Here is a 21,229-nt window from a genome sequence, read left to right as displayed (position 1 = left end):
GTGCTGCTATTGAACTAGGAACTGGGCTCAAAAGGCCCTTTGGGGCGTGGCAAAGGCCAGTGCGGGAGGATCCTGGCGGTAACCACATTCTTTCCCTCCTTCAGGCTGCCCATTCTCCAAGGAGGGACCTTTTCTTTTGTGGCACCTTCTTTGGCCATGCTCTCTCTTCCTGCCTGGAAATGCCCGGAGTGGACGCTCAATGCCAGCCAGGTCAACACCAGCTCCCCTGAATTCACTGAAGAGTGGCAGAAGAGGATCCGAGAGGTAGTGGGAGAGTGGGCCGCTGAGTGGATCCCCGTGCTCGCTGGTCTTTAGCCAGCTCTCTGTGAGGAAGATGTTTTATTTAATCCACCAACACAGACAAGTCAGACAAGGGTCCTGTCCTCAGGAAGCTGCCAGTCCAGTGGGGTGTGTGTGTGTGTGTGTGTGTGTGTGTGTGTGTGTGTGTGTACGTGGTGAGAGGGAGAGAGAGAAACACTCCAGTAAGAAAATGAAAACAAAACGGGCTGATGGGCAGCCGAGGATTGGAAGCCGTCTGCGTGGGGAACACGGGGACAGAACAGAAGTCTTCTTGAGAACAGTATTTGTGCTCCAAGGAGGCAGCATTCAAGTGACATTCATATTTTCTTTAATGCATTGCATTTGCTTTGGTTTTTGTGACATACAGGGATCCCTAATGCAGGAGTCAGCAAACTATGAGTCTTAAACCAAATCCTATCTATGGCCTGATTTTATAAATGTGTTTGTGTGCATGTGTGTGTGTGTGTGTGTGTATGTGTGTGTGTTTGCCTGCATGTATGTTTGCATACCACATTCTTGCAGTGACCTCATAGGCCAGAAGAGGGCCTCGGATCCCCTGGAACTGGAGTTAAAGGCGGTTGTGAGCCACGATGTAGATGCTAGGAACCAAATCTGAGTCTTCTGCAAGAGCGGCAAGTGCCCCTAACCATTGAGCCACCTCTCCATCCTCTGTGGCCTATTCTTCTGGTGCCAAGGACTAAGAATGACTTTTCTATTTCCAAAGGGTTGTTTGAAAAAAGTAATGAGAGGCAGAAACCATACATGACACTCATAATCTAAGCATCGTCCTTCTTGGCCATTCACAGATAGGGCCTACAACTGTTACTATACAACACAGGGCTAAGGTGGCCTGTCACTTCCCTTTCCCTAAGATTGCCCCGAAGAATCAGCACGGTGAGCCACAAGGCCAGCTCTATTCATTATTAGCTCTTTGTGCTAATAATGCCAAGGTCTTCCAGAGTGCTGAACAGCCAAGAGAGTGCTTTTGAGTGCTCTTGGCCTCAACTGATCAGTGCTTGGTTGTTTAATTCAGTCTTGGGATGGAATGGCTCCCCCTTGTCTGCTGAACATCTGCCTCAGTGGCAGAAGCCAGAGATGGTCAACAGGTTGACAGGTCCAGCCAGTGAGAGCAGCTGCAGGGAGGCTGGCACACTGAGATCGAAGGAACGGTCAAAAGGGAACAATTCTGTTTCTTCTCTTTTCTTTTCTTTCCCTTGGGGGCTGGTGTTCAAGACAGGGTTTCTCAGTGTAGCCCTGGCTGTCCTGGAACTCTATAGGCTAGCCTGGCCTCAAACTCATAGATCCTCCTGCCTCTACCTCCCAAGTGCTGGGATTAAAGGCTTATGCCACCACCACCAGGTCAGATTGTGTTCCTAAAGAAATGGAAAGAAAAAAAACAGAGAACCATGGTATCAGGTGTTCAAACACACGAGCCTGTATGATATCTTTGCCCGTAAAACACAACAGCACTATGTTCACATTGAAGAATTGACAGTAATGCTCTAAGAATACATATAGGGGATTGAGAGGCATCCAGGTTGGCAGAGTGTTCACTTTAGTGTGCACAGAACCCTGGGTGTGATCCTCTGCAGCCCATAGATCAGATGTAATGGCAGCACTCTGGAGGTGGGGGGAGAATCACAAATTCAAATTCATAGTGGATTCAAGGTTAGCCTGGACCACGTGAGCTCCTATCTCAAAATAAAATATAATATTTTTAAAGAGAAAAGATACCATCAGCACCACTAAGGCAAAGGGGGAGAGACAGACTCGTTGAATCCGATAGACCAGACGGCACAGAACCAAATCCGGCCTGTTCATTAATTGCTCAGCAGCACACACGCTAAGAATGGTCTCTGCATTTTAAGTGCTAAATTTTAGAAACATAGGAAGAAGAATAAGATACCCTGACACATCCAACTTCCATGAAATCCCATTTTCATTGCCTGGGAATGAAGTTCCGATGGAACACGGCTTGCTTCTTGTTCTCGTCTTGCCTGGAAACACTGCAGGGCCTCCCTTGCGGCCACAGAGCCTAAAATATTCTACCTGGCCGTTTGTGGGGAGGGTTTCCAGCCACTTGCCACAGAAAGATGGCAGAGAAGCAAGGTGCTGACCTTGTGGCGGGGCCTCCCTCCCCACAGCGACTACAATCCACAAGCAGTTGTGAAACCTGCCTCCTCAAAGCCACAGTTAATGAAAATGCGAGCTCAGTGCTCCCTTCCCCTGCATTCCTTTGAGGTCCAGTTGGGCCTCTGCACTCCCCAGGTGTGGTTAGGTTGGCCAATGGGCTGCTGCAGCCAGCCCTGTGTGATGGCCCAGTCCCCACTGAGGCCCACACCTCTCCTTCAGTTGCAGGGTGCTATCATGGTGGCTTCCTGTGTGCAGATGCTGGTGGGTTTCTCGGGTCTCATTGGATTTCTTATGCGCTACATCGGCCCCTTGACCATCGCCCCCACCATTTCTCTGGTGGCCCTGCCTCTCTTTGAATCTGCCGGCAACGACGCCGGGATCCACTGGGGGATATCTGCCTTGTAAGTATTCTCTGAGAAAGGTAAGCCGTCTCGGTCCTGTTTGGTAGAAAGTTACCCACTAAACACTTTGAGAGTCCAGGAAATTGGCAAACTCCTATGGCATTATCATATCTTAAGAAGGTCACAGTTGATACTTAGGATTTATTATGACTGTTAGATATTTTAATCTTACTGATTCTCATAGAAACCGATTTATCACCGTAGTGTCTAAGAACATGTAGTGTTGATGAAGACTTGACTCCACTGGTCTCTTGCCAGCTAGGATTTCATCGAGCTCAGATGGGTACAAAGAATGGCCCAGCTCACAAGGGTGTTTCTAGTCTGTGAGGAAAGACTGAGATCCCTGCAATACTGGGGGACCCCATGAGTCAGAGGGTGCTGTGGGGGGGGGCTGGGGTGTTTATGGGGAGGTGATGACAGCCAAGGAGGCTCAAGGAGAGGGGAAATGAAGCCTCCAGCGTTTAGACTGGAGCTTAGGGGTAGCATCTCATTCACTGTGCCCTGTGTGATCTGAGAGAGGTGTGAGGTGCAGAGCTTCTGGGAGATATCTCTGACTCGGGCCTCAGTGGCTCTGATGACTGGCTTGATCCTGCTGCCAGCCACTCATCTCTCTGACTCCCAGAAGTGACGGTCTCCTGGCCCGCTATATCCCTTCAGCCAGCAGCATCTCCCAGTGGGGATCGACCCCTCTTCACGGATGGCAGGAGGCCTGTGCTTCCTACAGGGACCCAGCCAAGCCACCAGCTCAGCTTCCTGACCATTCCTAGAGCCTGGAAGGGATACCCTGCCCCCACCAGGAAGGATCCAGCCCACCAAAGTAGGTGACCGTTTGTTTCTATTTCAGGACCATCTTCCTCATCGTGCTCTTTTCTCAGTATCTCAAGAACGTCGTGGTGCCTGTGCCCGTTTATGGAAGAGGGAAGTGTCACGTCTCCAAATTTAACCTGTTTCAGGTCTTCCCTGTAAGAACCGCCCCTCGCCCTCTTTCACTATTGGTTCACTTGGAGCGTGTAGGGCAACCTCCCTATGCCTGCCTGGTTAGCTCCAAAACCAGTGCTCACGCACCTCTGGAGGCCTCTTCCAAGAAGGCTGAGGCGTGTGGGTGCGGGTGGCGCCCCCTGGCGGTTGCTGGCATACCGTCTCAGGTTCCTACTCTGAGCACCTGCATGGGACAGACAGCTTTACACATACACACACACAGACACACAGACACACACACACACACACACACACACACACACACACACACACCGGCTGCTTGCATAGCTAAGCCCTGGGGATGACGGCTTCACCTCTAATGATTCGTGGGTATCTCCTTTTCCAGAGATTTCTAGAAAGGTACTTTCACACAAATTTCTCTCTGACTCCTAGAAGCAACCGCCTCCTATTGCCCCGTTCCTCTTCAGCCAACAGTCTCCCCATCCTCTAAGTGTTCTGGGATCTCACCATGATTTGGGCTGTTCGAGGAGCGGGTCTAATCCCATGGCATAGATGAAGATAAGCACACAGCGGGAGAGCCTGATTGTCACCCTTTGGCCATAGGCTCCGCCCAACGTGAACATTTCCGTCCCCACGCTGCCCGAGGTCTCTTTCTGTAGTGAATTTTCTGCCTCTCTTGTCAGTCTGTTCCCTTCATGTGCTAATTTATCCACAGACACAGCAGATTCCTGTTGTCAGTAGCAGGGTCAGTCCCCTGCACACCCCGGGTCTCAGAGTACCCTCACCCCACCCCCACACACGGAGGAAGGGGTGGGGCGGGCAGAGTGTGAAGAGAAGCTCTCTCCGGCAGGTGCTGCTGGCCCTCTGCATCTCATGGCTCTTCTGTTTCGTGCTCACTGTCACCAACACCCTCCCCAAGTCCCCCATGGCGTATGGGTACATGGCCCGTACAGACACCAAAGGCAGCGTGCTGAGCCAGGCCCCTTGGTTCCGCTTCCCTTATCCAGGTGAGGAGAAATGGGTGTTGTTGTTTGGGACCCATGTTTCCTGGGACTGTCCATGGGGTTCAGTGTACTGGATGGAGGGTTTAAGAAGTCTGGGGGAGGGATTGCCAGAGGGGCATGGGCTCCAGGGAGACCATATCTGACCTCTAAGAGAAAAGGGTGAAGAGGGAGATTCTAGATTGTTCTAAGGCATGCACGTGTGTTAATGGGGATTCCACAATTGCTGTATCGCAGACATATAGCCCCAGCCCTCTTTTCACTTTTTCTTTTGAAGGCAGAATACTGCTAAGTCACTCCGGCTGACCTTGAATTCACTCAGAAGGGCAGGCAAGCCTTGTCTCTGTCTCCCAAGAAGCTGGGAATTCAGACACTAAACCCAGGCTGTTTTGAATAGCCCCTGGGAACCGTAGGTTAGATTCTCTTATTCCAAGAGCCTAAGCCCCTCACCCTCCTCCATGTTACCCAGAAGCCCTTGGCCTTATGGTATGTAAGGGAAGCTGAGCCAGAAGCCTGACTTTCAGGCAGATCTTTGGTCTCCTGATAGGTTCAGTGGATCTCAAAAAAAGGAGGCCTAGGACTGAGTTAGAATATTTTGGGGGAGATCAGAGCTTCATTTAGACCACTCAGGTCTTATCTTGGAGTGTGCGAAGGTAGCCAGGGCTGAAGGCTGGCCTGTCTGGTTCATGGGTTGTGGATATAGCGGTCTCTCTAGTAGAGACTTAGCTTCCAACAGCTCCAAGGCTGTCTTTGAAGGAGGCACCATTTCTGCCTGTCTGTGCATGGTGACCTCCCAGTCTAGACATCTGCTCCACCCACCGGGTGGAAGGGCAGCAGGAGTTGCCGAAGCCTCTGGCAGCTGAGAGCTTTCCTAGTCTGAAAGCCTTCCAGAGAGCCTTCTGGCAAAGAAATGACTTGGGGTCGGTCTAGCGGCTTCCTCTGGCCGGACAGCCCCCTTGGCTTACCTCTACAGGACAGTGGGGCCTCCCCACCATCAGCCTGGCTGGAGTCTTTGGAATCATTGCTGGAGTGATCGCCTCCATGGTGGAGTCGGTGGGGGATTATCATGCCTGTGCTCGGCTGGTTGGCGCCCCACCCCCTCCGAAGCACGCCATCAACCGGGGCATCGGCATTGAAGGCCTTGGCTGCCTGCTGGCAGGGGCCTGGGGCACCGGCAATGGTACCACCTCCTACAGCGAGAACGTCGGGGCACTGGGCATCACCAGGGTAAGGCTGCTGATGGAGGCTCCTGGGGTGGCCCCGGGTCCCTGCACATTAACTTCCTGTTGTGGTTGTGAGAACTCACAAAGACTGGCTTTAGACAAATACCATCCTGCTCACCTGGCAGTCCAGAAACGAGATGGGGACTGTATGCGGCTAAAGTAGAGGTGTGGACAGGGAAATACTCCTCTCAGGAGGCCCTTTTACAGGCTGCCCTGCCTGGAGGCCGTGGCTCCTTCTTCCATCTTCTCATCACAGATGTGAAAGGTTGTCTGCTTAGGAAGACTCACAAAGTTATGCTCGACCCTCAGTGTGATCCAGAAGACCTTCCCTAGTTCACCACCCCCAACTCAGGCTCCAGGAGACCCTCCCTAGCTCACCGCCCCCAACTCAGGCTCCAGGAGACCCTCCCTAGCTCACCGCCCCCAACTCAGGCTCCAGGAGACCCTCCCTAGCTCACTGCCCCCAACTCAGGCTCCAGGAGACCCTCCCTAGCTCACCACCCCCAACTCAGGCTCCAGGAGACCCTCCCTAGCTCACTGCCCCCAACTCAGGCTCCTCTGCAAAGCACATTGGGGAGCACGGCAAGGCTGCACACTCATGGCCTAGGGGCCAGGGTGTGGCCATCTCTGCAGGAGGCATGATCTCAGTGTCAACACTTGGCCTTCTTTGGTTGTGCTGGACACTCATTGCCTTTAGCCCAGCCCCGAATATCCAGCTGCCCCTAGCCAGACCCGACTCAGGGTCCCAGGGCCCCTACACCCAGAGACCTCTGAAACACACACATGCTCCATTTTTCTGCGCTCCCTGACTTAGTGAACCCATCTGCAGCTCACGTCATCTTTAACATCTTGCTGTCCTTGAACTTCCTGCTGGGTTCTCTACCGGGTTCTGCGCCTGTCCCCTTTGCTCCCTTCCTGGTGCCACAGACTGTCCCCTGCACGATAGGGTCTCACATTCTCCCTTCCTAGGATCTTGCTCATCTCTACTCCATTCACTTTTGACTAGTCTCTACCTACCTGCTTCCTACTAGGGAGCCCAGGATGGCGTTTCTAAATGGTATTGAAACAACAGCATCGTGCTGCCCCGGTAGTCCAGTGTGTCTTTGCAGGGGTTTCCAGTGCGATTTTTGTGAGCTCGGGGAACATACGGTCCTCTCCCCCACAGCATCCCAACTTGCAGTGTCCATGACTCCCACAATAGCTCCAGTGTGCAGCCTGGAGACCACTGTACCGTCCACTCCCAACCCCCGAGTGAACTCTGCCACTGGTGGAGCTGAAATCCTCAACCAAATCCCAGCCAGAGTCACCTCCATAGCAGCACCTGGCTCTCTGGACACTCTGGAGTCTTTGATGCTCTCCCAAGGCTTCCAGGGCCTTCGGTCAAGGCTGTGTGTGCTCTGGAAATGTAGCGGCGGACTGTGTAAGTCCAGCAACAATGTCCTTCCCATTAAAGGAAATAAGTCCCATGGAGAACAGAAAATGACATTACATAAACAAAACAAATTGCTAGTGTCTAAAGCAGGGCCTTTTAGAGGAGATGGAAAAAGCAGGGAGTGGAGACCCGCAGGCCCAGGGCTAGCCATGACTCAAGCTGGTTAGATTAGCCCTGAGAGATCGGTGCAAGACCACTTGGTTTTTATGGGCTCACACTCCACCCTGTGGCCTTTTCAGGCATTGCAACAATGGGTTCTTTCCCGTGTGTGTGTGTGTGTGTGTGTGTGTGTGTGTGTGTGTGTGTGTGTGATGGGAGGGCAGGCTGAAGGCCACAGAACTCCTGTCACTTCTTTTGGATGCCACAGCTACCTGCCTACCTGGCAGCTCTCAGGCCAAAGGGGGAGACCCAGGTCTCACGAGGAGCTCCCATGGTGGTGTGCTTGGGGATGAACCCCCCTCCCCGCCCCATGAGACCATTAGCACCACAGGCTGGACCTGAAGACCCACCTGTGGTACCTGCAGTCACGCAGGTCAACCGCTCAGGTGTTAAACAGAGCATCTCTGAGGACTAGTCTAGAGAGTGAAGAAGGAAGAACAAGCAAGCTCATAATCTGTTCATTGGTTGCTGTATTAGTGGACTTCAGTTGGCACTAAAATATCTTTCTGTCTGTGGGGAAAGCACAAAACAGAAGCTCACCGTCTTAACTGTTTGGAAGCTGAGTTTAGTAGATTCACGCGATTACACACCAGAAGTTCAGCCTCTTCCGTCTCACACAAATGGGGCTGCATGGTGGTACCCTTTAAAAAATCAGACAGAGAGGGAAAGGGAGGGGGGCTTTGCGTGTGCCTCTGTGCCTGTGTGTGTCCAAAGCAGATTCCATGGCAATAACCAGCCCTCTCTGGAAATGAACTAGGGCAGTGGTTCCTAACCCCTCTAGGAGGTCAAATGATCTTTTCACAGGGTTCACTAAAAGCATCAAAAAATACAGATTTCTATGCTATGATTCATAGCAGTAGCAAAATTACTGTTATAGAATAGCAACAAAAATAATTTTATGGTTGAGGATCACCACAACCAGGAGAACTGTCTTAAAGAGTTGCAGTGTTAGGAAGGTTGAGGACCACTGCACTGGGGGGGGGGGGGTCCTCCTTTAAGATTCTGGGTGGAAACAGCAGGTGCTGCATGAGATAAGGTTTGGATGGTAAATGAACCTCCATGTAGGCAAAGGGGAAATCCGAGTCCATCGTATTAACACTTGCTTGGTGAGGAAATCTGCTGAGTAATCCCAGTGAGATGCCTCTCCCGGAGGGAGCCGTTATATCACACCATATCACCCCCTCACTTTAAAACCCCCAGGGAAGAGAGTGAAGCTTCCTCCCGTCTTTATTTTTATTGTAATAAAAGATGCATAATACGAAACTTACCATTATAACCATTTGGTTACAATGGTAGGTTTTTCAATTTGTATTTTAATTAGTTTATTATACACCATATATAGTATGCTTTGACATAACTCCCCTCCAATGTTTTGACAGTGGGTTTCACTATAAAGCCCAGGCTAGCCTCCAATGTCTACACCTCCCGCCTCAGCCTCCTGAATGCTGGGATCAGAGTGACCGCAGTGCTGTGGCATCAGGCACACTGACCTTGCTAGCAACCCTTGGCACTGTCCTTCTTCCTCCCATCCTGAAGGGCCCCAACTCCTCATCCAGTCCATTTCTCATCTTCTCCTCCTTGCTTCTCTTCTCTTTTCCCCTTTCCTGCTCTTCTTCCTCCCCATTCCCCTCCCCCAGCTCCTCCTTTCCCCAGCCCCGGCAATCTTTTCTGCTTCCTGTCTCCGTGGATTTGCGGACCCCGGAGACCTCGTGTGAATGGAGACATATTATCTGACTTTTCATGACTGGCCTGAGTCTCCCGGCACAGTGTCCTCAAGGCTTATATCAGCTTCTTTCCCACTGCTGTGATAAGATGCTATGACTAAAAGCAACTTAAGGAAGGTTTATTTTAACCTCCGGTTCCAGAGGGATAGAGCCCTCATGACCAGAGAGGCATCACATGGAGGCAGGGGCAAGAAACTGGCTAATCACATTTTAACCACTCACAGGGGTGGGGGGGGGGGAAGAAGGGGGAAAAGACAGAAAGCAAACAGGCTTAGGAAGGACAGCAAGGCTGTAAACCCTCAAAGCCCACCCTGTACCCAGCAATACTCCAGCTCCTAAATGTTCCATAACCTCTGCAGACAGCACCACCAATAGGGAACCATTTTCATTTCAATCACAAGGCTCACCCACACATGGCAGCAGGTGTCAGAAGTATTTCCTTCGGGGAGAATCCTACCGCATTATATGGCTTTGTTTCTGCCCCTCCCCTGCCCCCAGGGCCCTGGAGGATGGAGCACACCCCTTGCTCTGGTTCCCCCCACTCCCCTGGGCACAGCAGCCCTGGCACACTGATTTCCCTTGTGCTTTCCAGCGATCCAGGCTTTTCCCAGAGAGTTCACAGATGCCGCTTTCTCTCTAGAATATTCTCCCACCGAATCTTTGGGTGACTGGCACTCTCTCTTCCCTTCCTTTCTTGTAAATTAGTTTAACTGTCCCCATTGGGCAGACCAGGCAGCCACCACAGAGTCACCCTCAGTGCCCACTGCCCTGTGCCTTTTCCGGACACACCCTGGACCCTGGACTGCTGCAGGATGGTTCCGTTCCTTTCGTGAGATTCCCTGTTTGTCACTTGTCCCTCCTGCTGAGAGACAGATGCTCCATTTACAGAGCACCGGGTGACGTGGGGCTGTAGATGGACGTGGCGTAAATCAGACACGCACACAGCTGTGAGTGTGCGGTGCTGTGGCTGAAACCTGATGGCCGCTGGTCGTAGGAGACCCATAGGGCCTTGGGCTCCTCTCTTTAGTTTTCTCTTCTACAGAACCAGAGGTGTGTACAAGGCATCCTCTGTGTGTGTGTGTGCCCCCCCCCACCCTGCGCGCCTTTTGTGGCCAGTGTCTCTGGCGCTGGGTATCTTTACAGTGTTGTGGGCAAGGAGTAGGTGTGGAAGTTTTAATGAGGTTCACGTCTTTGGAGGAGCATGGGATGTGGCAGGGAGATAGAGACATTCCTTCCTCATAAAAGCATGAGCAACACGGAGCTGTGCACCACGCAGAAGAACCCTACTGTCTCTGACCCCTGCAGTTTCCTCTTACTGAGCATTCCGTGTGCGCAACGCGTACCGTTCCAAATATCCACAGGCCTTGTCATACTGAATTGTGTGGTACCCTATTCTCATGTGGTAGATGTGGAGGCTGACCTTCAGAAAGGTCAGTGATGTGCCCAACGGGTGTGAGAGAGTCCAGCAGGGTGGGGAGATGAGGGCTGAAGCCAGGACCCGAGTGCCTCCTTCACTTCTCCTCAGCTCAGCGTGCGAGCACGGGGATTGGGCAGTTTGGGCATATGCGGGGCCCCTGCAGCAGACTCACAACAGCAGTGTGAAGGACCAGGGAGGAACAGGTTTCCAGGGCGTCTACCTGGCCTGGTGCTCCTATCCCTTCTCTCTGGGCGCGCAGGTCGGGAGCAGGATAGTGATCGTCGCCGCAGGCTGCGTGCTGCTTCTGATGGGCATGTTTGGGAAGATTGGGGCGGCATTTGCCACCATCCCTACCCCGGTGATCGGAGGCATGTTCATCGTCATGTTCGGGGTCATCAGTGCTGTGGGGATCTCCAACTTACAGGTGAGGGACCTCAGTGAGCAAGAGTGCCACACCTCCTGAGAGGAACCCCGGGAATGGAGCTGTGTGGAAGAGGGGGAGGAGAGGGGAGGAGGGGGAGGGTGGTGCCTGTGGTCATAGCGAACCTCAAAGACAAGAAAGAAGCAGCCAGCTGCATCTGACCTCTCAACCAGCCACAGTGCGCATGCGTAAGGCTTCTGTGGCCCTGCTGACTTGAGGACCCTTTTTCCCATAGTATGTGGACATGAATTCATCCAGGAACCTCTTCGTGTTTGGCTTCTCCATCTACTGTGGGCTCGTCATCCCCAACTGGGTGAGCGAGAACCCTGAGAAGCTGCAGACGGGTGAGTCCTGTCCCCCCCCCCCCCGCCCTGTACTGCCGCTGCTGTGGGTGGGAAGCAGGGCGGCCCTTGGTCCCACAAACGGTCACTTTTGTCTCATTCCAGGGGTTCTCCAGCTGGACCAGGTCATCCAGGTGCTCCTGACCACAGGCATGTTTGTTGGCGGATTCCTGGGCTTTGTGTTGGACAACACCATCCCTGGTAAGGCCGCAGCCACCTGAAGCTGGGCTTGTGGGCGTCTGGGCAGCGATGGGGCCGCTGGAGACATCCTGTCAGTCAGAGTAAGGCATGACTTACACGAGTCAGCTTGAGCGGCTGCCAAAACACATCACAGAATATGGCGAGCAAAGCTGCAATTCTTCCTCCAGTCCCCAGACCGGGACTCCAAGGCAGGCTGGTTCCTCACAGGACCTTTCTTCTGGCTTGAAGAGGGCGTCCTCAAGTTGTCTTTGCTTGAGACTGTCGTGTTTCTGCAATCTCCCTGTGTGTCACAATCTCTTTTGTGTAAAGAAGACAGGACTGGCTGGGGTGTAGCTTAGCTGGTAGAGGTTTGTGTAGACATACAGTCCCAGCTTCCGTTTACACCTGTGTGTAAACTGAGATACACACCTGTAATCCCCGTGCAGGGTGGTGGGGGGCGGGGTGGAGGCAGGGGAATCGGGAGTTCCGGGCATCCTCGGCTATACAGTGAGCTCCATGCAAGCCCAGGCAGACTGGAGCCTCTAACAACAGACTCCTTGTAACTTTTCTCCTCTTTAAACATCACTGAAGGGTACTAACAGCCCCAGGATTAGGTTATCCATGTATGACTTCGCAAGGGATACAGGTCAGCCATAGCAGGGCCCTAAAATGGAGGATGCACCAGACACGAAAGGAAAAAGAGATGCCCTTGGCTCTCTTAAACCTAGAATATAATTATTGCTGGGGGAAACCACACATATATCCCTTCCTTCCTTCCTTCCTTCCTTCCTTCCTTCCTTCCTTCCTTCCTTCCTTCCTTCCTTCCTTCCTGTTTCTAACTATCCATTACACATGTAGCAGGTGCCACTCACTGAGAATACAGAGAAGTGAGCTACGCCTCTGCCTTCCACAAACACACAGGCTAACAGAGGAGATGGGAAGGGAAACAGACAAGCGAAGGGATATAGTGGGGTGGGGCTTGGGCTGAGCTCACCAGGGGTGCAGGCAGCGGGGAGCCCGACAGTGAGGGGCATAGAGATCCTATCACTGTGGCTTCTGGGGAGACAGCCACACCCACCCTTCTCTTCTGTGCCCTCCCCAGCCTCTCCTACGAACTTCTGTGACGTCACCTGCTTCATGCATTCTGTTTTCCAAATTATACTCCCCACCAAACATAAGTGCGCCTCCGGGCTGCAAACACACACGGACAGGCTGCTTCTGTGTGCCAAGGGGAGCCCTGAGGTTCCGTGGTTGAGGCTGAGGCTGGGTACCACGTGAGTAGCAGCTCTGAGATTGTCTAACGAGCAGAGGGGATCTGTGGTTCTGGCCAAGGCTTGGACGGGGAGTGGAAGTAAACTCAGGGGCTTCCTTGACTTTTCAGGCACCCTGGAGGAGAGAGGCCTCTTGGCATGGAGTCAAATCCAGGAGGATTCTGAGGAGACCCTGAAGGCTGCCAAGATCTATGGCTTTCCCTGGGGAATTGGCACCAAGTTCTGCACGTCTTCATGGACCCAGGCCCTCCCGTTCTGGCCCAAGCTAGACCAACATGGGGATGAGGCGGGAGTGAGCCAGCTCACTCTGTGTCCCCAGACTTCCTCTGGAAAGCACCTGTGGAGTGTTACAGAGACCAAGATGTGAAGAGAAGGTCCTGACCCTCATCTCCTCATAACCAGACTCTGGCCACCCATCTGCCAGCAGAATGCACGGACCTCTGTCATCAAATGGGTGCCCAAGGGTCTTTCTCAGCACCTCCCACACCGCACACTGTGGGGGCCAAGCAGCGTTGATGAAGAGCTCGATCCTGTGAGGCTGGCCTCAGGGCGTCCTTCTGCTGTGTTTGAGCTCCGGTGTGGACGATGAGTCTGGGATCTGCACAGTGCTAGTCCGCTTTGCTCTGCAGTATTCTGGCGGATTGGGAGCAAGAGCATGGGGTCGAACAGGGGCAGGCTGTTTGCTGAAAGGCAAGGGGGCCAGGCACCCTGGAATCTGGCCACTTAGGAGGCTGCCGGGGAAGCTTGTCTGGGCTGGAGTGACTTTAAGGCTAGAGGACCAACTTAGCACTAGCATGATCCTGTCTCAAAATAAAAGTAAACTGCATGCTGGGAATGTAGCCCCGTGATTGAGTACTTGTGTGGTGTGTGCACAGACCCAGGTTCAAACCTCAACACGGGAGGCGGGGGGGCTGATATGATGGTTTTGTCCCCCTCTCCCCGGAGCCAAGGACCTTGTGGCCTTCTAGTTCTCACTGAAGCAGAAAAGCAGTAAGGAACATTCCCTTACCCCTAGATCCCTCTCAGTACCTGTCCAGCTTCAGGACACAGGGCCTGGCCTCAGACATCTGGCTAGAGCTGAGGCTAGACCCATGGCTGCCTCACGCTGCTTCACCCCAGGTGCCCACTCTCCGCTCCTCCCATGGAGTGTTGAACCCTAGAACCCTTTCAAGGTGACAAAGCCCTAGCATGGAGGAATCAAACTCCACTGAGCCCATAGACGGTGTCTGCCAGAGCAGGACTTCAGGCTTCGGGGCAACTGCATTTCATCGTGGCTGCCTTCAGAACCTTCCACCGTTTCCCAGGGGGCTCAGGCTCAGGGCTTCACATTTTGACAGGGAGAGAAAGGATCCATTGGATCCATCGGAGCTCCCACCAGAAACTCTCTCTGTTTGACCAAACCTACTTTCAAGAAGAAGAAGGGCAGAGGTCGGCGGTGGGGGTGGGGAACATCTGGGTCCAGAAGTCTGCTGTGGGGCAGGGTGGACCGGGAGGAGATTACCACTAAAAATGGAAATTTCCAGAGTGGGTTTAGTGGTGCACACCTTTAATTTCAGCTTTCAGCTCTCGGGAGGTAGAGGCAGAAGGATTTCAGTGAGTTCGAGGCCAGCCTGGTCTACATAGTGAGACCCTGTTTCAACAACAAAAGCAACACAATGAATTTCCAGCTTCGAAGTGATTGACGCGAGGGATGGCGTGTGATCATCCAAAGCCAAGATGGGCCAGCGCATTTTCACCATAGTGAGAAAAGCTTAGCTCAGAGAACATAGAAGACAAGGACAAGCCAGAGGCTGGAAAGTAGACACCTGCTGAGCAATGACTCCCAGTCTCGGGTCTTACCAGGCAGAAGGAGAGAGCTGCCTTCCTCAGGTAGTTCTCACCGTCACCAGGTACCAAAATATCCCACTACCACACACACACACAAGCACAAAACACATAAAATGAAGAATAGTAAGTTTTTAAAAGAAATAAAATGGAAGATGAGATTTCTTTGTTGATTTTCAAAGGGCGGGAAGGAAACGGGGAAAGGCTCCAGCACATGGAAGGGGTCCCGGGTCCTAAGCAGGACTAGACACACAGAGGCCCGACCTCCCGTACATGCCACGTGTCGCCTGGGACAGCTCTGCGTGAGACCCTATGCAAAACTCTAAACTTACTTAAAACATTTTGTTTATTGTTTGTGTGATTTAAAAAACAAACAAGCCAACAGACAAACAACTTGGTTTTACCTTTCTCCATCGAACTCCATAGATGACAATATCAAAGGCTGGAAGTACCTGGTCGTGCCTTCCCTGCAATCCTGCCATTTCTCCTCCCTCCCATCTCCACTGCTGCTTGCTTGCTGTCCTCCTCTCTCAGGGAAGCTGAAGCTGCAGGCCACGCGGGTATGCAACATTCCACTGTGAAGTGGAAGCTGCCTTCCTCACTATGCTCAGCACATATGGCGGGGCCTCTACACAGGCTTTTATAAGTGCTGAGTGCCCTCAGGAAGCTCTACACAGCTGCCCAGAGCTGCTTCTCCAGCCTGGGCTAGCCAGACAAGGCTAGGCTCCTCAGGCAGTTGCAGGGGGGAATGCTTCCTGCCTCACGGTTTCCAGCTTCTAGAGGGGGCCTGTGTTGCTTGGCTCCTGGCCCCTTTTTCTATCTTCAAAGGTTAGAATTCCTGTGTTTGCATTGCTGTTCTACCTCTCCTCTCATTTGTAGACCAGGCTGGAACTCACCAAAACCCACCTGCCTCTGCCTCCCGAGTTCCAGGATTAAAGTGTGCACCACCACGGGTGAGCATAGCTGCCTTCCCCCTTTCTTTTATGCTTGTAGTCAGCCTACAAAAATCTGTCAACTGGGGCTGGAGAGATGGCTCAGAGGTTAAGAGCATTGCCTGCTCTTACAAAGGTCCTGAGTTCAATTCCCAGAAACCACATGGTGGCTCACAACCATCTGTAATGAGGTCTGGTGCCCTCCTCTGGTCTGCACCACAGACAGAATATTGTATACATAATAAATAAATAAATATTTTAAAAAAAATCTGTCAACTTTTTTAAGGAATTAGTGATTTTTTATTTTTGCCATCTTGTTAGCTAATGCACTTGTATCGGATGTAGCCTTTGCCCAGCTGTGCTGAAGCCTATGAATGGACAGAAACGAAACTCGCTCGTGGGCTAGTCAAGGAAGGTGTCTTAGGTTATCGCTGCTGTGATAAAACACCGTGACCAAAGGGGGAGAAAGGGTTTATTTGGCTTTCACTTCCGTATCACTGTTAATCACCGAAGGAAGTCAGGGCAGGAACCTGGAGGCAGGAGCTGATGCGGAGGTCATAGAGAGGTGCTGCTTACTGGCTTGCTCTTTGTGGCTTGTTCAGCCTGCTTTCTTATAGCACCCAGGACCACCTGCCCAGGGATGGCAGCACCCACAGTGCCCACCCTCTAATTAAGAACATGCTTTGCAGGCTTGCCTACGGCCTGATCTTACAGAAGGATTTTCTCAGTTGATGACTTTGCCCAGTGTCAAGTTGGCCTGAAATTAGCCGGGACAGGTTGGGAAGGGAGGGCATTTGCTTCTGGTTGTACCTGGCGCCTCCACTCCTTTGTGCTGACCCCTCAGCCCTCATGCTGAGTTTTCCCACTCACGTCCCTTTCCACGGACAGCCCCACACCAGCCTCCTTCCCCAGTATTGTAGTGTGCGGGTCGCTGACCCACTTCCCAGGGATTCTGTCTTGATATTTAGTGACATTCTACCCAGTGCCCACCCTTCTTGCCCCACAGCTTCTGTGTAGCTGAACTTCACAGTAACCTGGTTTATCCCAGTGCCCCAGGCTGGGGTTTGAATTGCTCCCCTCTGTGCCTCCTATAGTTGTCAATTTCAAACATTTTTAAAATAAAGATTTTTAACCTTTTATGTGTGTGTGTGCATGCGCGCGCACATGTGTGTGAGTACCCAAGGCCAGAAGAGGGTGTCCGATACCCCAAGGGTAGATTCAGCCAAATCCATTGCTGCCGCCCCAACCAACAGAGGTAGGAACAGATGCCCAAACTCCCGTGAGAACCATCATAACAAAAACAACAGAAAACCCTCCTGGATATCCCTGACTGTTGGCTTTAGCCATCCACCTGGCCTGCCTACGGTACACAGCCATCCAACCAAACACGTAGCGGAATCCTGTGAAGGTCTGTAATAGATGCGCTGACACCCTACATCAGTCAGCCGCAGGAGACTGCCCTTTGAGAGTATGGTGGGATGCATCTGCTTAATTGAAAGCCGTAGAGTAGAATGGAGTCTGGAGAATCAGAGGTTTTGCCTGGAGCACTCAGCATGAACTAATGGTGGCTAATGCGTTCTGACCAGCTGGTCCCACAGCCCACAGCCATGGGACTGATCCTTAGCTTAATCTCGCTCCCCTCATGCCAGACTTCCCCACCCCACAGTGACCCTACTAAGAGGTCACCAGGGAGGAAGCAACACAAGACATCAGTCAATCAGTCCTAGTTCTGTAACATCCGGCAGGGTCCATGAGAGAGAGCGGGGGTACCGAGAGAAGCTGGGGTTGGTGACAGTGGGGACATCATTCCAGCCCATGGCTCCAAAGACAAGGTATAACCCAACATCCCTGTTTACCGTGCTTCTGGCACGTTCTGCTCCAGGAAGTCACAATTTTGACTACAGAGAATGAAGGCAGGGGCTGGTACAGTGAGCGAGGGGCCGGCCAGAGAGGTGCATGTTGCTTAGGGCCATGATCAGGCTCCTCTGGGGACATTCATGGTTTCTTTTCTGCATGCCAGCCTACTCTGGGCTTGCTGAGTGACGGGGGTAGTAGCTAAGTGCCTCCTCTTTTATTTCCAACACGAACCAGACCACCAGTGAGCACAAAGGCCCTGGCTGCCCATCTCTGGAAAGCTGCCCCACCCCCATCTGCCCCTTTAGTTCATTTATAAGCTATGAAGCATCGGGCAAAGCTCTAATCCTCGTACACCCCAGGAGGGTTCTTCAAAGGCTCGATGGAAATCCGGGGACTTGGAGGCATCCCAGAGGGCGCCTGTCGGGATCTTGGGAGGCCCAGTGGGAGAGCTATGGTCACTGGAACTTACAAACTGTCAAGGGCCAGGCAAGCCCTTCCCCTCTGCATACCCAATTAGTCAAGCACGCCAGAGAGATAGAACCAACGGACGTGCATGGCTGTGCAGACAGGGAGAGAGATTGACTTTCACCAGTGGGTTCATGTGATCACGGAGGACAAATTCAGCATTCACTGTGGGGGGCAGCAAGGGAGGAAGTGATGCCATGGAGGTCCCCCTTCCTTTCAAGAGGTCAGTCCTTGGTTATGAATGCATTAGGGAGCATGATTGGTCATACTCAAAGTCTACTGATTTAAACGGCTGTCGCATAAAAAAATAAATTCACAGAAACATCCAGAATGATATATGACCAAATATAGGGTACCAAAGCCTGGTCAAGCTGACACAGAATTCCCTCTCACTTCCAGTGTGGAAGCCCAGGGGTATCCACTGTTCCCAGAATCTCGCCCCAAAGTACTGACAACACTAGCTGTCTTTGTAGCACCCGGCCAGCGGCCTGAAGCAGGAGCAGCAGGTGTACTGGGTTCTGCTCTCTGGCCCTGAAGTGTAGGGTCGAGCTGAGCACTGTTCCCAGCCTTCCAGAGCACACAAGATGAGCATCTGGGCTTCAGAACCCTGGAGAACCCACCACAGCAACGTCCCGAGCCCAGAACCTGATGAGAGGACTTGATACTGCATCACAAACAGGGGTAGATCCTGCCTACAGCCTTCTAAAAAAGCTCATGGCCTGGGCTTTGGCTACACACGGTATCTCGCCCTCCACCCCTGAGCAGGGCCCTAGTGTGTGTGTGTCCTGCAACAGACCAGCCCCTTATAGTCAATAAGCCCCAGAGACCAACGCAAGGTTATGCTTCTCGTAACATTTTATAATAACCAGAAACTAAGAACATCAAAAAGGCTTCTGGACACAGCTTTTCCCGAAGAGGCTTGGAAGACAAGGAGGCGTCACCTAGCTACTAGCAATCAAACTTGAAAAGCACGCCCTCCCTCAGCCCTCCTCTTCACAGCTCTTCTGCGTTACAGATCCTCATCATCAAAGGTCTCCAGGCACTTGAGCAACATCAAGTCATCATCGGCCAGAGGGTCCGGTTCCTGCAATTCAGCAAAGGAGAGGCTGGAAGTTAGGACCAACCCGTTTCCAGGCGGAGAGAAGGTCTCAGCATCCTGGGTGTGCTCAACACTCCAATCTACCACCTTTCACCCGCGGCTTCAGCCCGGGTACGGGGGGGGGGTTATTCCCATCTAGTTCAAGGCAGCATCCTTGACTTCCAGGAAGGATGGAGAAGAATTGGCTTCTGCTCCATGCTTGGGATTTCCAGGCACCCGTACGAGAGGGAAAATCTTAAAGCTTTATCTAAATACCCGTCGACAGAATATGGTGACCTACACCGTGCTGCACCACGTGGCTGGCTTTAAAGAAAGCATCGTGATGGTCCTTTATCAGTGGTACAGACTGAGGAAAAGAGCTAAGGGCAAGCCTGCATGTCCCGGATAACCATTGTGTTCGAAAGAACATGTAGCTATCCACGGACCGCCTTGGAACGGGTCGTTCAGGAAACTGGTCAAGGCAACTGCCTCTGAGGAGAAGCATGGGATTGTTGGCAAGGACAATGGTAGCAGAGAGATTAAGATTTAGTTGAATATCTTTTGATAACTTTTCAATTTACACCATGTAGATAGGGTACCTATTATGAAAGATAAACACTTAAAAATTAATCTTGGGGTTTTTGATTTCCTTCTCTCTGCCAAGCAGGAAGCGACACCTGCCGTTTGGTAGCCCTGCAGATCGGGGTTGATCCTTACAGAGAGAGTAGGCCCTAGTCAGGTGATACCCAGATGTGGGGTTTGGGCTCTGCAAACCCCCACCCCCACCCCTGCTCTGGAGCATCCGAGCCCTGTCAGAACCACCAGAAGTTGGAGCAAGGCATAGGAGGCCTCTTCACCAGAGCTTCCAGAAGCAACCCAGCCCTGCTAAGGCTTCATTTCAGACTTCTGGCCGCCAGAACGACAGCATGAATCTCTGCTGTTTCAAGTCTGTTTAAAGAATGACGCGGGATGTCAACGGAGCTTCGCGCTTCGTTGACACCCTCCCACAAAGGCGGCAGGGGCAGCAGAGCACTGGAGGTCCGACTTGGGAGAGAACTAAACTTCCCTTTCCACACCTGCCATTCTATCCACAAGACTTACTGCACCGCCGTTTTCAGAGCACCGCGTCTGAGGTCCCATCCTCATAACGCTGAACAAGGACCTGGTGGTGCCAGAAATCTGGATGGCCAATGGGACCCCCAAGGTTCCTGGGAGGGGTAAAGTTCAAGCACCCTGCCTAGCGTGGACTCCTAACCTCTGTTCTTTGCCTTTGCCATGTCTGTTTGTAAACTCTTGGCCGAATGTACTAATTTAACCACATCCAACAGAGAGAGCGGGGCCGTGGCTACGAGGAACACTCAAGGACTGGTGGGAAGCAGAGAGTGGACTGCAGGGACAGCTACTGACCTGTGGGGGTTCAAAGTGGTGTGAACAGGGAGAAACGGGGAGCCAGGAAGAAGTGGGCCAAAGCACCCCTCGGTGTACGGAAATGGTGCGCTCACCACAATGCTTGAACCGTGACAGTTCTATCCTGCTTGTTTAGTCAAGAAAAACAACTGTGCATCTGAAAGGGCCTGTCCCCTGGTGGTGTGGTCACAAACTCCCGCCCCCTACCCCATGAGAGTTTCAGGAATGGCCCCTGACCAAGACTCCCGTGACTTCTGTCACCATCAGGCATTATGTCAGCTTTCAGGAGAGAAGTCAGGCTTCAAAAGCAGATCGTCACAGGAGACCAAAAAGGCTTAGACAGGACTTATCAGTGACTGCTGGGAGCCAGCCCTTGGGAGCCGGCCTCGCTTCAAAGGGCTCCTGTGCACATCTGTGCTGTGTGTTACATTTGTTTATGTCGTGGAATATTTGTTTAATGATGCAAAGATGTGTTGCATTCTTTTAAGGCGCATGTGTTCAACTCTGTGAAGTTGTGTTACTGTGCCTGTCTAGAATGTCTGATTGGTCTAATAAAGAGCTGAATGGCCAATAGCTAGGCAGGAGAAAGGATAGGCAGAGCTGCCAGGCAGAGAGAATAAATAGGAGGAGAAATCTAGGAAGAGAAGATTGAGGAGCAAGAAAAGGAGCAGGGGAAGACACCAGGGGCCAGCACCTAGTCACACAGCCAGACACAGAGTAGGAA

The 21,229-nt window shown here is 52.3% G+C and overlaps 2 protein-coding genes across 3 annotated transcripts in view; one reads left to right on the top strand and one right to left on the bottom strand.

Moving 5' to 3' along the window:
- The window catches only part of LOC142838290 (solute carrier family 23 member 1-like), a 40,635-nt gene extending 27,206 nt beyond the window's left edge, over positions 1-13,429 (top strand). Inside the window, exons 4-12 of the mRNA XM_075953645.1 lie at positions 105-264; positions 2,653-2,834; positions 3,679-3,796; positions 4,624-4,780; positions 5,748-6,001; positions 10,989-11,153; positions 11,386-11,494; positions 11,597-11,692; positions 13,053-13,429. Coding sequence (XP_075809760.1) covers positions 105-264; positions 2,653-2,834; positions 3,679-3,796; positions 4,624-4,780; positions 5,748-6,001; positions 10,989-11,153; positions 11,386-11,494; positions 11,597-11,692; positions 13,053-13,309 — 1,498 coding nt within the window. The 3' untranslated portion in view covers positions 13,310-13,429. The remainder of the gene's footprint in view (positions 1-104; positions 265-2,652; positions 2,835-3,678; positions 3,797-4,623; positions 4,781-5,747; positions 6,002-10,988; positions 11,154-11,385; positions 11,495-11,596; positions 11,693-13,052) is intronic.
- Positions 13,430-19,029: 5,600 nt separating this feature from the next.
- Positions 19,030-21,229, bottom strand: part of Stra8 (stimulated by retinoic acid 8) — an 11,473-nt gene continuing 9,273 nt past the window's right edge. For both annotated transcript variants that reach the window (XM_075953777.1, XM_075953778.1), the window contains exon 8: positions 19,030-19,104. In XM_075953777.1, coding sequence (XP_075809892.1) covers positions 19,030-19,104 — 75 coding nt within the window. The remainder of the gene's footprint in view (positions 19,105-21,229) is intronic.

This window comes from Microtus pennsylvanicus, chromosome 19 (genome assembly GCF_037038515.1).
Source record: "Microtus pennsylvanicus isolate mMicPen1 chromosome 19, mMicPen1.hap1, whole genome shotgun sequence".
Lineage (NCBI taxonomy): Eukaryota > Metazoa > Chordata > Mammalia > Rodentia > Cricetidae > Microtus > Microtus pennsylvanicus.
Note: the sequence above shows the minus strand (reverse complement) of the source record. Positions and strands in the feature narration are given on the sequence as shown.